The sequence below is a fragment of the Bidens hawaiensis genome, unplaced genomic scaffold, assembly GCF_021521415.1.
Source record: "Bidens hawaiensis isolate Kalapana, Puna unplaced genomic scaffold, B.hawaiensis_p1.1 tig00000512_1, whole genome shotgun sequence".
NCBI lineage: Eukaryota > Viridiplantae > Streptophyta > Magnoliopsida > Asterales > Asteraceae > Bidens > Bidens hawaiensis.
The window spans coordinates 1591774-1606450 of record NW_027491033.1 but is presented as its reverse complement, the minus strand read 5'-3'; the positions used below and the strand labels follow the sequence as shown (position 1 = coordinate 1606450).

Sequence of the window (14677 nt, the reverse complement as noted above, 5' to 3'; positions counted from 1 at the left end):
CGAGATTTTCAAAACCATTTGCAAACCTCGTGCTTCCCCAAACACGGATTGTCTAATGAGAAATATCTAATCCAGGGCGACACTATAGAACAAAGACCTTTATTTTAATGTTTTTTTTTCCAAAAGCGGAATTCATTGTCATGCCAATATTTGGATACCAAAACCATAGACAACGTGACACCAACACCACTACTTCTAGCAGTAATGTCGGGTGTGAACCTCACATTTTGTTGATCTCGCCATGGATTCGGATATATACTTCCACTCTCAATATGCATTATGGAAAAGTCATGTTTGAGTTTGTACATCTTATACAGTTATTACTTATTAGTTTACACTAATATTGTTTGTCATGATATTAATTGTTAATAGAGTAATAATACCGACGGTCTTAACTCTTTGGCACAAGTCATTGTTGAGTTAACGTGTCTTATGGTTCAAAAGTCAAAACATCAAGCAATGGACCAAAATAAAATAATAATATTTGTTTGAAAACAAGCAACTTGTTAGCATTGACTGACTTTGACTTTTGGTCCATTGTTCCCGACTACACCCCTACCCCCTTCATTATTATCCATTATGTCCTCCCTTGGATCGCCATTAACGAACCACTTCAAGCTCTTCTTCATACTCTCTCAGCTTCCACATAATCAAACAACCAAATCTGTACTTACAAGCTAACCTACGGTTCAGATTTCTCGATCTAGCCTTGCAGCGATTATGATGATGATGATTCCATTATTCTAGGGTTTCAAGGTAACAACTGTACATGTATTTACTTATTACTGTTATTAGTTAGATAACTGTGTCCAGCATTTGTAATAATGAGAATTAATTAGACATTTGAGCTCATTTTTAGGTTTTTGATTGCTGTTATGTTTTGATATTTAGGGGTTTATGAAACATGAAGAAATTTTTTAAATTAGTGAATGAAAATGAGGTTTTGTTAGGTAATGAAGATGATCCATTCAGCTGGAGTTTTGCTTTTGGCTACTTGCTTGATGCTTGGTTTTCAAGTTTCAAAAGCTGTGAGTAATTGAGCACTACTTAAAGTTAAACTAAGAAGTTTAGTTTAGTTTAATTATATGCAAAAGTATTGGCTTACATGTTACTCTTGTTTTGTTCTTATTCTAGGTATCAAATGAGTCTATTTTGGATGTATCTTCTCAAAACGAAAGCCATAGTGAAGGTAAGCTGCTTGCTTGTGTTACAGTTGTTGTATGTTTATATGTGTTGAATGCCTTTGCAATCACCAACATTGTATCCAGTATTGATCTTGCATACATTGATATTGTCACAACCTCCGTTTAAATAAGCTTGAGGCATTGCTCTGCATACTACCAAATAAGCTTTATTTACAACCGAAAGTTGTCTCTTTCTCATAATTTCTTCATAGCTTTGGTTGTTTTTATATATAAGCCTCCTACAGACCCTAGTATTGACCAAGTTTGACTACGTAACGTACCACCTCAATGAGCACCTTAGACGTACCTTTTAAAACCAAGGCTATAACCTAACTTTCCCCAAATAAGCATGCATTCATGTGGGATTATCACCTTTTGTTTTGGTTATGTATTCAGAATTCCTCTTTTAGTTTGTGCATTTATAATAAAGCTTCATCTGCGTGCATTAATAGCACTTAATAAAGTATATAACCATAAAAAAGAAAAAAAGAATAAAGAAAATAGCATCATTTGATATACTGATTTGAACTTGTGATCTTGTGTGTGGGCTTTCTATGTCAACAGCACCGTGTCCTTCTGGTTGGGTCACTGGACCAAGTAAGACAGTCTGCTTTAAGTCTATTGAAAAGACTCAATCTTGGAACGAGTCAGAAACTACCTGCAGAAGTTACCATGGCAACCTTGCAGCAATAACATCACTACCAGAACTCAACTTTATCCAAGATCTGTGTACCAAATCAATGGCTAGTAGCCAATGTTGGATTGGAGGCATAACCACCAACACAACGAATTATCACAACTGGAATTGGTCTGACAATGCTTATAACTGGAATACAACTCTCCTTACAGTAGTCACACCAGATCTAAAGTCCACCTGCACCAATTCTTCATGCTTCCACCATTACAATGATGAGTCAGCATCTCTGTGTACTATGCTGACCAATAGAACCGCAGCTCTTGTGGCTAATAAATGCAACACATCTCTACCTTCTATATGCATGCTTGTTGCAGGTTTGCATAATTATCAATTGGATAAAATTTTAGTTATGTTTATATTAGTATGTACTAATTTTTTCCTTGTTTTTTAGAGAATAAATGTCAGCATATGCACTGTCACAAGGAATACCTCATCATACTTACAACAGTGAGTGGATTAATTCTCTTCACTACATTTGCGGTTGTAATATGGCTCCTTATGTACAAACGAAGCAAAAGAAGACGAAAATCCCGAAAACCATCAAACAATGCTGAGTCAGCATTAGTTCCTCCATCATGGAAAATTTTCACACGTGAAGAACTAAGGTCAATTACAAAGAACTTCAGTGAAGGTAACCGTCTTATAGGGGATGTGAAGACAGGTGGTACATATAGCGGACTTTTACCAGACGGGTCACGCGTGGCGGTTAAAAGGCTAAAAAGGTCAACTTTCCAAAGAAAGAAAGAATTTTACTCAGAGATCGGGAGGGTGGCGAGACTTTGTCATCCAAATTTAGTGCCTGTGAAAGGATGCTGTTATGATCATGGTGACCGTTACATTGTGTATGAATTTGTGGTAAACGGGCCTTTAGATAGATGGTTGCACCATATTCCTATGGGCGGTCGGACACTAGATTGGACGATGAGAATGAACGTTGCCACAACCCTTGCACAGGGGATTGCGTAAGTTTTGTTACAATTTAAAGTACACGATGGTCCCTGTGGTATATCCATACATGGTCTCTGACATGGATAGGGGTTAAAATAAAAAAAAAAGTTTTACACCAATTTAACAGAAAAAATTAACCCACATCCATGTCAGGGACCATTTATGTTACGTTTATGCAAAAGTTTGGATTAGTGGTGGAGAAAGTTAGGGACCGAACGTGAAATATGGACACACCACAAGGACTATCCGTGTACTTTACTCTATAATTTATACGACTTTATGACATTGCTAACTAAATTAAACCAATAACAGGTTCTTGCATGACAAAGTTAAGCCACAAGTTGTCCACCGTGACATTCGTGCAAGCAATGTACTACTCGATGAGGATTTTAATGCTCATCTAATGGGTGTTGGGTTATCAAAGTTTGTACCATGGGAAGTGATGCACGGTAGGACCGTGATGGCTGGTGGGACCCACGGTTACCTTGCCCCAGAGTTTGTCTACAGGAACGAGTTAACTACAAAGAGTGATGTTTACAGCTTTGGGGTTCTGCTTCTAGAAATAATAAGTGGGCGTAGACCGGCTTCTCAAGCGGTTGACTCGGTGGGCTGGCAGAGTATTTTTGAGTGGGCCACGCCACTCGTTCAGTCACACCGTTACTTAGAGCTTCTTGATCCTGTGATATCTGCATCTTCTTCCACGTCACCTTCTAGAATGCCCGAAGCTGGGGTTGTGCAGAAGGTGGTTGATCTTGTGTATTCGTGTACACAACATGTTCCTTCCATGCGTCCTAGGATGTCACATGTGGTCCATCAGCTACAGCAGTTGGCAGCTTAGGAGGTTGTTTAAGTGGTGTCATATGTTTATTAGATCGAATTTAAGGAATGATAAAGTTTAGGATGATTATCGTTACCCATATTATGTGGCAAAATGCTTTTATTATCAAACATTGGCCTTGTTGTACCATTAGGGTGTCTCATTTAAAAACGCTGTAGTTCATGTTATTTTCTTAACCTTATGTCCGTGAACAACTTTTTTGATCTAAATTAAAAGTATATGTGCAATTAATAAATGATAGCTAGTTAGGCTTTAGAAATTAGATTGATTAAAGACAAAACTTAATTTCCATCAGCAATAAACATTGAACCGGCATTAGCTAAATAAGTGTTATACTATGTAGTTTCGATAGTTTTATTTATTAATTTTAGAAGATCTATTGGTATGCTTGAAAATCAACCAAACCCAGAACTTGTTTTTTCTTTCTTAACGGTAAATTTTATTCATAGTCTACCTAACACAAATAATTCTAAAGCATATGATAAACACTGTATTAAGAACGGTAATATCTAATTATCTTTTTTTTTTTTCGAAAGGCAAAAAAAAAAGACGAATTAGGCGTATCTTTAAGTTGATAAAAGTTTCACCTTTAAGTTGATAAAAGTTTCACCTTTACGTATAACGACTGATAGGCAAAACTTAGACAATAAAAAGCCGAGTCAAACCCTAGTTGTGCCATCATCAGTCTCGCTTTGATCATTAATCTTCATTAGATGCGGTAATGATAATTTTTTATCCTAAAAGTTCAAAAGCTGCATGGTGCTGTTTGTTTTTGCAGACATAAACTGTCTGCAAGCTGATTTCATCTGTTTTCATGTCTGCAACTGAAGATGTGGTCTGAAGATCTGTAAGCTGAAAATATAAGACTGTTTGTTTTTATAAGCTGATACTGTCTGCATAACTGTCAAACTTATCTCACAAGATAGAAGTCATTTATTCAAGTTACATCTAGCTTTTAGTCTTTGCTTGCCATGCCGATTTGGTTTTGGTGGGTGGTGGAAGGTGGTGGTGGTGGATGGTGGTAGTGGCGGCGGACGGTGGGTAGTGGCGGTGGATGGTGGTGGTGGACAATGGGTGGTGGTGATGGATGGTTTTGGTTGGTGGTGGACGGTGGTGGTGATGGATGGTGGTGGTGGTGGGTGATGGATGGTGGTGGTGGCGGTGATGGATGGTGGTGGTGGTGATGGATGGTGGTGGTGATGGATGGTGGGTGGTGGACGGTGGTGGTGATGGATGGTGGTGGTGGTGGCGGACGGTGGTGGTGATGGATGGTGGGTGGTGGACGGTGGTGGTGATGGATGGTGGGTGGTGGACGGTGGTGGTGGCGGTGATGGATGGTGGTGGTGGTGGCGGTGATGGATGGTGGTGGTGGTGGGTGATGGATGGTGGTGGTGGCGGTGATGGATGGTGGTGGTGGTGGCGGACGGTGGTGGTGATGGATGGTGGGTGGTGGACGGTGGTGGTGATGGATGGTGGGTGGTGGACGGTGGTGGTGGCGGTGGATGGTGGTGGACGGTGGCGGCGGGGTACGGGGGTGGTGGTGGCGGCGTACGGTGGGTGGTGGTGTTGGCGGACGGTGGTAGGAGCAGTGGATGAGAGGGTGGCTGCAAAGGGAGAAGAGTAGGGTTTTTTTGTGAAGATGTTTTAAGCAAGATTTCCTTGCTTTTCTTTTAAGATGAAAGAAGATAACTTCAGATCTGTTTTAAGAAAAAAAACAAACAGTCTTCAAGGGTAATGTCTGCGCGCCTGCAGACATTAGCTCCCTTGAAGATGTTTGAAGAAAAAACAAACACCCCCTAAAACAACAAGAATAAATAAAAAAATGTTGCCTACTTACCCATTAAACCAAAACCTTTACCTTTTTATAATAAAGTTCTAGATTTGCTTATTATCATGATTTCAAAGTTTGACTGTACTGGTCTAGGCTTAGTCATGTTGTATTGGCATGTCTTTTAAAATAATTGTCAAACCACATGGTGAAGGGTAATTTTGGTATATTAAAACACCGGCATTTTGAATCTCTCATTATCATGTCCTTCTGTCATTATTGATTTATACTTTATAGTGACTGCCAAAAGAGAAAATTGACCCTGGTTGAGGTGTAGCTTTGCTTTAGAACTAACAAAGCCCCAAGAATTTGATTTTTGGCTAACCACTACTAGCCTTCAACTTGAGGCTGAGTTTGAATTCTTATTAATATACACTCTTTATGCTAGACTATATGTTATGAAAAGTGTGAAAATGAGATGTGAGCTCGCCACTTAGACAGTACGTATATGTTATGTTGAGGTGAAATGTGAAATGTAGGTGATGTGAATAGTTGGTTTGTATTAAAAAAAGGAGAATACATCCTCCATGGCCGCTATTCGGCTCATGTTTGTGACCTTGCGCCCAAATTCACGCCCCTATGTGGTGGTGTTTAGCGTCCATCAAGTTGGTTTGGCAAGGCTCCACGGCACTTCACCTTTTCCATAACACACAACCTTAGATAAAATATACTAGTTTGGTTTTACTATAGTTACCATTACCATAATTAAAATACATGATTTAATTTAACTTTTATTTAAAATTATCATATCTTAATTTAGGTATATAATTGATTATTACACGTACACTTTACGAAACTTTAATTATTATATTCGATATTCACTAAGAATATAAACGCGTTCTTTTCGATCTGGTTTAAATAACAACCCCAATTTAAGGCTCGGTTTTTTTTGTCATGTGTCGGGGGCCTCGGGGCTCTATAAGCACATGCCCAAAACATACCATATTTTTCTCCATCGCAACGCTTAAACATACCATGTTTTTCCTCAAACCCATACATTTTTTTTTGGTTATATGTTTGTGTGTTTCCACATCGCACTCATATAAATTTCGAAATCAAACCCGTAAAAACCTTTACACCTGTAAGGCCCCGTTACCGGTAGCCCTACTTTAGTGTTGGATTTACTCATAAACGCGGTTCTAAATATCAGAGTTAATAAAAACTTTCGCGGAATAATATAAAAGTCAACCATTCATTACAACATCCATAAACGTGTCTTTCAAAAACATAACATAAAACATAGCATTTCAAACATCACGACAATCTCCAGATGTCAGCCTCTTCGGATCCTGCCATGTGTCTTCCTCAAGCCAACTGCCTCAGTCGATTAGCCTGCGTGCATACTAAAAGTCAACTACGCTGAGTGAGTTCTAGTTAATCATACAACATACAATACATTCACATACTAGCGTATATACCCGGAGGTACATACCTTCATATCTTCTTACACACGTACTTACATACGTACTTTCATTCTTTCTTTCGTACTTACTTACATACTTTAATTCATACATATACGTTTTAAAGAGCATTCCACCCTATAACCTTCGCCGATATTATTAGGGTCGGTTCCCTACGTTCTCCGATATTATTGGGGTCGGTTCCCTACATTCGCCGATACTATTAGGGTCGGTTCCCTTCATTCGCCGATACTATTAGGGTCGGTTCCCTTCATTCGCCGACATTATTAGGGTCGGTTCCCTACATTCGCGCTTCTATAACATACCTGTCATTTACATACTTTCCTTGACGACATGTGCAATCTCCGAAGAGCGTTCACGTACCATCAACATTTCATACATAGATTGTTCATACATCATACATATTCATACATACGTCATTCATACATCATACATATCAATCATACCTTTAACTAACACTTGACGGCACATGCAATATCCGAAGATCGTTCACGACCGTCAAGCAATCGTCATACGTAAATCATACAAGGCATACACTTACCACCTAAGGTAAGTGTATTGACTATCACATCGAGTATGCACACAACCCCGAAAACATAACAAGGAAGTGGGGCTAGAAACTCACCTCAATGCGGTTGCGTTCACCGTTTACGGTTATTCTCTTCTTGAGCTGTGCACGACTAACTGTATAATAATTATACGTATCAATAAACTATCACTACACATATCGTCTTTCTAGTTTAATTATTACCCTCAACGAACGGGGTCCGAGGGCAGCGCCCCTGGCAGCGGGGTTCTAGGGGCGGCAGCCCCTAGCGGGGTCCAAGGGGCAGAGTCCTTGGCTGAGGTTAAGCTGCCAGGTCAGCTTGGAAAAATTTTATTTTCATTAACTGTCTTAACACATTTTCCATTAGGGTTTTGAATCATTAAATAATTTGCTACTTAAAGTCCAAGGGCTTCTTTGTAATTAAATCATTATTTTCTAAGTCCAGGGACTGTTATTGTCATTCTGTTAAACTTCTAATTCGTTACTGGTTCATAACGAATTTGCTTATCCTAGCGAACTGGTTCCTATAACGAATTGAACCCTTTAACGAATCAGTCCATATAGTGAACCGGTCCAAGTAACGAATTGGACTTTCTAATTCATATTTCTTTTAACGAACTAACTATCACGAATCAAGGGTAATTCGTTACCCTTTCCCTTAACGAATCAGACACGAACTAGAGCTAGTTCGTTATGCCCCCCCTAACAAATTAACTAACGAATCACCTTTTAATTCGTTAGGTTTCCATAGCGAACTAGGGTTAGGTCAGGGAATGTCAGAACATTCCCTGACAACCTCGTATTAACTTTTCCGGCGCCGCCGCCGGAAAGCCGCTGGAAAACCGCGGATTCCCCGGAAAAACGAGTTTAGACTCGTTTTTCGCCCCGTTCGATACAGATCTGAGCTAGGGTGATCCCTAAGCTCAACTTAGGTTCGGTTTATACCCGAATCCACCCGGATCTCGTGACTTAAACGGTTTAACGGTGTCGGCTCGTCGTTTCGTGATCATAACTAACGGATTTAAGCTCATACAACAAAATACTATCATACCTTGGGTCGGGATCGATTTACTTGGTGATTTTGGCTAGAGAGAGACTAGAGAGAGAGAGAGAGCTTAAGTGTGTGTTTTTGGGAGGTGTAAGGGATATGTGTAAATGAGGGATTCAATGGTGATTATGGTTTATATATTTAGGGATCATGGGCTTAAGCCCATGGTCTTTCCTTCTTTCTTTCATACCCAAGTCCATAACCCATATCCATTTAACCCAACACTAGCCCAACTCATATTCTAGTTATCTAAACCGATAACGACCCACTATAAAATAGACGAAATTTATTTTATTATTATAACCAAAAGTAGGATGTTACAACACCAAATGCTTAGAAACCTTGATAACGAACCTTATCCCACATTTCAATAAAAAATAATTGTTAAGCCCATTACATTAACTTTTTGCATTTAAATTTAATTTTTACAATTTTTATTACTTAACTCGACCTTAACTGCTTAACCGGACGGGACAGAAAAACCCGAACAATAGTGATAGACAATCTATCGTCCGTCGCTCGAAAATTTCAAAACCCGAAGGGAAAAAATCCTGACTACGCCACTGAGCTCATCATGGACACAAGTAACCTTGGTGTATCCATACCCCCTTAACTTGGTTACTATTGTCTAGAAGATTCACTAAAATCAAAACTTAAGGGACTGAAAGTGGATATTATTAAATAGTGAAGGGACCATATTCTAAAATATTAGCTGTTGGATCCGATTCGGGTTCAAATTTCTGGACTCGTAATTGAACAACCGAGTCATTCCACATCAACTGCGTGATTGATTGACTCTGTGTGTGTGAGAGAGAGTAAGAAGCGGAGATCCGTGTGTGGACGAGATGGCAAGAAGACCGGACGAAGAATACGATTACTTGTTCAAAGTCGTCTTGATTGGCGACTCAGGCGTTGGTAAATCCAACCTTCTCTCTCGATTCACCAGAAATGAGTTCTGTTTGGAGTCCAAGTCCACTATCGGCGTCGAATTCGCTACTCGTACTCTACAAGTAATTACTAATTCCATTAATTATTATTACTTCTCATTCGTTTATATAATTATAATTAGATCTCTATTTCAAAACCTATAGTTATGTGACCTAATACGCATAATTCTTCTTATAAACAATCAAGTGATTATGTTATATTATATTATATGATGCATTGATGCACGAGAAACGTGTATCTATGCGTAATTTGATCGCGCCTGTACGGAATTGTGTTGTTAGATCCAGAATTCTGTGAAATTGATTGTGCGATTGCTTTTGTTAGATCTCGTTTGGCGTAAACCTATTGATTCTTCGTTTCTATGCTAACTGAAGTCAATGATCTGTGTTTTAGGAATTGATAATGCAGATTTATAATTAGTATGGATTGATTCAGTTTCAACTTTCAATGTTTCGTTTGAATTGTATGTTTTATGTGATTAGTGAAAACTGTACTGAAATCTAGGGGTGTAAACCAGCAGAGCCTGATCTTGAGCTGGCTTAGGCTAGAGCTAGGCTTGTTATAATTTAAAGTTGTATATCTAAAGCTCGAGCTCTCGTGAGTAGTTGTCAAGCTCAAGCTAGGCTCGTTTATTATTTTTTAATTTTTTACGTGTTTTACTTATATAATTTTATGCTTATTTACATATATGCTTATAATTATTATAACCTTTTTTTATATATAATAATAGCTATTGTATTAGTATATTAAACAAAAGTTATATAATTAGAATATCTGCACAAGCTTGATATGTGAAGCTCAGGCTCACGCTCGTTTGCTGAATGAGCCTTTACAAAAGCTCGAGCTCGGGATCAAGCTCGTTTAAGCTCAGCCGATTCGAGTTTTTAACTAGCCAATCTCGAGTTGCTCATGAGCAGCTAGGCCCATATATACCCCTATGAAATCTGAAGAGAATTAATTACTTCATTCGAAATAGTTGATGATTGTATCTTTTTTCCTTCTGTTTTTTGTTTATTTTGGTATACTGGCTTTACCAAAGCGCAGCAGATCGCCTCTTTAGATCCCCTTTATGTATCTATTCTGTTTAGGCGTAAGATAACATCATAGGATTCATCATTCATGTAACTCTATAAGTGTAAATATGTCTCACTCTAAGTAGGGTAGCATGGACCACTGGCTTATTTCAATTTTCTACGCCATGTGATGTGAGTTCTTGTATGCACATTCAATTAATGTGAATTCTTGAGCTGTTAAAAGTGTATATGCACATGCATAGTACACAACCATATACAGACTATAGCTATCTAATATATGTACTATCTCTTTTTCATAAATCTGGATAGATAGTTCCTAAAATATTTTTTAACTTTGTCCAACCATAAGTGGCCCTTGTGCATATTGGTGGTTGCAAGTTGTCACTCTTTTTGTGTAGACTATTAACAAAATGGTACATTTGAATTCACAAATGATACAAAATTTATGACCAATTGACAACATTAGTATAAGTTGCATTTGCATTATTAAAACCCTTGTTATCTCGTAACCTCAGTTATAGACTCTTTTACTTCTGTGATTACTTGAATACACTCATTTTTGTGTTCTTCATTTGCACTAATGTGATTACTAAAACTATATCATTAACATAATAATAACATTTTTTTTGTTTTTAAGCAATCCAGGAGGATGTGCACATAAAAATTACAGTTTGGGTTACTTTTGATTCAACCTAAACAGGCCTAAAATGCTAAGTTGCCACGTCTTTCCCATGCTTTTGACTTGAGAGCCAACATGCACTTGATATTATTTATGTGATGCCTGTCTAGTTCTTTTTTTATGGATTTATTGTTGAGTTTTCTTGTTGGTGTTGTAACCTGTAGCTAAGTGTTAGCATCCGATTCTGTATTATATCACTCTAAAATCATCATTAGACCTGCAAGTTGGGCGGGTTAGTCAGAATCAGTGGCGGATCTAGAAGAATTTTTCAGGGGTAACCCAATTTTTTTAACCTATGGCTAGGGTTGATTTCGAATTCTAATTTTCTAAAAAACTGGGTACCGGATTAACCAAAAAAGTTCGGTTAGGTACCGGTATATTTTAATTTTTTTTGGCCCGTCCTGATCAGGTAGGGGTCGGGTCACATAACCAAAAGATAAAAAACAAATTATAGTACAAATACATAACTATATTACGTCAATCGCGAAGGGTAATAAGACGACATAGCCTAAAGTTAAAAGCAAAAAGTTAAGAGCAAAAGTGCAATAATTTAAGTATACAATAATATATGAATAGCTTTTATATATGATTTGATATAAAACTAGACTATAGGTATAAGTGTATAACCAAGGAATACTATCTACATTATATACTTGTGCACAATATAAAATATATATAAGAAAATATGTAGTTGGTATGCATAGTCGAAACCAAAAGCTTTTAACTGTATCACAGTGTATTATTTTTACATGTGATATTGCATAACATCGATGTACTAATTTAAAAATGAATAAATAAAATATAAAAGTAAGAGTAATATATCCTAAATGAAATAAAAACAAAATAGAATGTAGTATGTGACAAATCCAAGGAAAGAAGTGAAAGAATGACTTTCTTTCAAATGGATATTTAATATCTAAAATGAGTAGACAAGGTTAAAATGAGTAGGCAAAGCAATTGTTGCATGCCTTTTTAATAAATACTAAATAGTTAAGGGACCTTTAAATAATAAACATCTTTATTCTCTCATCTCCTACCTAATTGACCGCTGCAACTTATCTTAGCCGGAAAAACAAGATTCCGATAAATTTCCTATGTAATGTGGTCATCTATTTTCATAGTAGGGGCAACGCCCTGCTTGCGGTGCGCGCATATAATGTATATATGTGTGAACCCTCGGGTGGGCAAAAGTAAAATTGCACTAATTTTGACCTTATTTTACTAATCTCGTGAAAATAACGTTAAAAGTGGCGGAAGGTTAATCAGGCATCATGTGGTGGCGTTGATAGCCGAAAGACAAGGGCACATGCACCGATCAGCCGGTGTCCCGATGATTGAGTGCTATGTGCCTTATGTCCAAGGCTTGATGCAAAACTACTATTGAGCCGGGGGTCTCACCGGAAGCAGCCTCTCTATCCCTATGGGATAGAGGTAAGGCTGTCTACATCTTACCCTCCTCAGACCCTACCATAGCATTGCTATTGGTGGGATATACTGAGTACAATGATGATGATGATGATGATGATGATGATGATGGGTAACCTACACATAAAACTAAGAAGAAAAAAGAAATTTCGGCACTAATTTTGCACTTCGCTGGAAAATTTGAGGGGTAACCCGGGCAACCCCTGAGGTGTTAATAGATCCGCCCCTGGTCAGAATGGTTCGGGTCATAATGGGTTCAATGCGAATTGAGTTCAGCTCAAAATGCTGTCTAAGCAAAATGAATTCAGGTCAATACTGTTGTTTTGAAAAAGTATAAATTTTGGTCAGTGCTTACCCATTTAGACATTTATTTAGTTAAGAAGTTTTATAAAAGTTAACTACTGTTTTGACCCGCTGTCTAGTTTAAGGTGACCCATTTTGACCCGTTGACTAATTTAAGGTGACCAAAGTGAACCCATATACAATTTACTTTTGCCCACCCATTATCTGAACAATGGTCATGATTGCCACCAATAATCATCATCATGAATTTTCATCTTCAGGTTGAAGGAAGGACAATAAAGGCTCAGATATGGGACACGGCAGGACAAGAGCGATACAGAGCAATAACTAGTGCATATTACAGGGGTGCCCTTGGAGCACTTCTGGTCTATGACGTCACTAAACCAACAACCTTTGAAAACATAAGCAGGTGGTTGAAGGAACTAAGGGACCATGCAGATGCCAACATTGTGATCATGCTTATAGGCAACAAAACCGATCTGAAACATCTTAGGGCTGTTGCTGTTGAAGATGCACAGAGCTTCGCAGAACGAGAAGGTCTCTCTTTCATTGAAACCTCTGCTTTAGAAGCTGTAAATGTTGAGAAGTCATTTCAAACGATTCTTGGTGAGATATATAGGATTATTAGCAAGAAGTCTATTTCAGCTGGTGAGCCGGGACCCGCTAGTGTTAAACAGGGTGAGACGCTAGTTGTTGGAGCACAAGATGGTAATGCAAAGAAGGCCTGTTGTTCTTCCTAACTGTTTCGGTTAGAAACTTGTTTGTGTTCTATTGTGTTGAATTCTGTTTTTTTGATTCTCGTGTGGTTGGTTATGGATTCTAGTTGATTTTGGTTTTAATATTGATTTCTTGTTATATGTGGTTTCATTCATGCTTTTTCTGGGTGGTTCATCTACATGTTTTCTATTATCTTTGAATATTAGTTTTCTAACATTTGCACCTCAAATTTCTGTAGAAGTTATTCTTGTCGGATTGAAATGGTGAACCGAAATATGCCTCAAATATTTGTGGCAAAGAAATCAACCTTAGACAGTACTCATTTCAATTTACAGCCCCATGAAATATATTTATCTAAGCGAGTCAAGTGGGTACTAAACGAGTTAAAATCAAGTTGTAAAAACGAGTCCACGGGTTGTAACTTTGTACTTAATAAATGGGTCAAAAAGGTCTAAACAACTTGAAGGGGTCAACTTGTTTAATTAATTGAGTTAAACAAGTTTACACGTATATATAACCCCGTTTATCAAATAGGTAAAGTCGAAAACATCCATTTCGTAAACAAATTACATATGCCATCCAAAAACCTATTTATTTCGTATGGTGTTCCATATAGTGTCACAGATTGCTGCCCCAATACAACTGTATTTGCTTATGAAAAGAGGCATTGCACAACCATAATATTCCTAGATAATAATTTTATAAAATTTTTTTGTAATCCAATTGAATCATGTTTGATCTCAACAAAGTCAACCAAAATATACGTATAATGCTTAATTCAGAAAATAGATTTTATTGAGATAGCATCAATACATTTGCCACACTGTTTGATTCTTGTCTGACCTCAACAAAGCCAACCAAAATACTTGTAATATACTTGATTCAGAAAATAGATTTTATTGAGATAGTATCAATGTATTTGCCACACTAATTGATTTATGTTTAATCTCATCAAAGTCAACCAAAATATACTTGTAATATACTTGATTCAGAAAACAGATTTTATTGAGATAGTATCAACATATTTGCCACACCAACTGATTGATTCATGTTTGATCAT

The 14677-nt window shown here is 37.7% G+C and overlaps 2 protein-coding genes across 2 annotated transcripts; both read left to right on the top strand.

Annotated features, from left to right (window-relative positions):
* Positions 1-498: 498 nt before the first annotated feature.
* Positions 499-3793, top strand: LOC143633603 (C-type lectin receptor-like tyrosine-protein kinase At1g52310). The gene is made up of 6 exons (XM_077101875.1): positions 499-756; positions 951-1028; positions 1135-1189; positions 1749-2195; positions 2273-2843; positions 3142-3793. Exons 2-6 carry the CDS (start codon positions 954-956, stop codon positions 3665-3667), a joined length of 1674 nt encoding a protein of 557 aa, XP_076957990.1. The 5' UTR covers positions 499-756; positions 951-953; the 3' UTR covers positions 3668-3793.
* Positions 3794-9249: 5456 nt separating this feature from the next.
* LOC143633594 (ras-related protein RABA2a-like) lies at positions 9250-13808 on the top strand. Its single transcript, XM_077101869.1, has 2 exons — positions 9250-9521; positions 13161-13808. The coding sequence occupies exons 1-2, from the start codon at positions 9357-9359 to the stop codon at positions 13638-13640; spliced, it is 645 nt and encodes a 214-aa protein (XP_076957984.1). The 5' UTR covers positions 9250-9356; the 3' UTR covers positions 13641-13808.
* Positions 13809-14677: the final 869 nt, after the last annotated feature.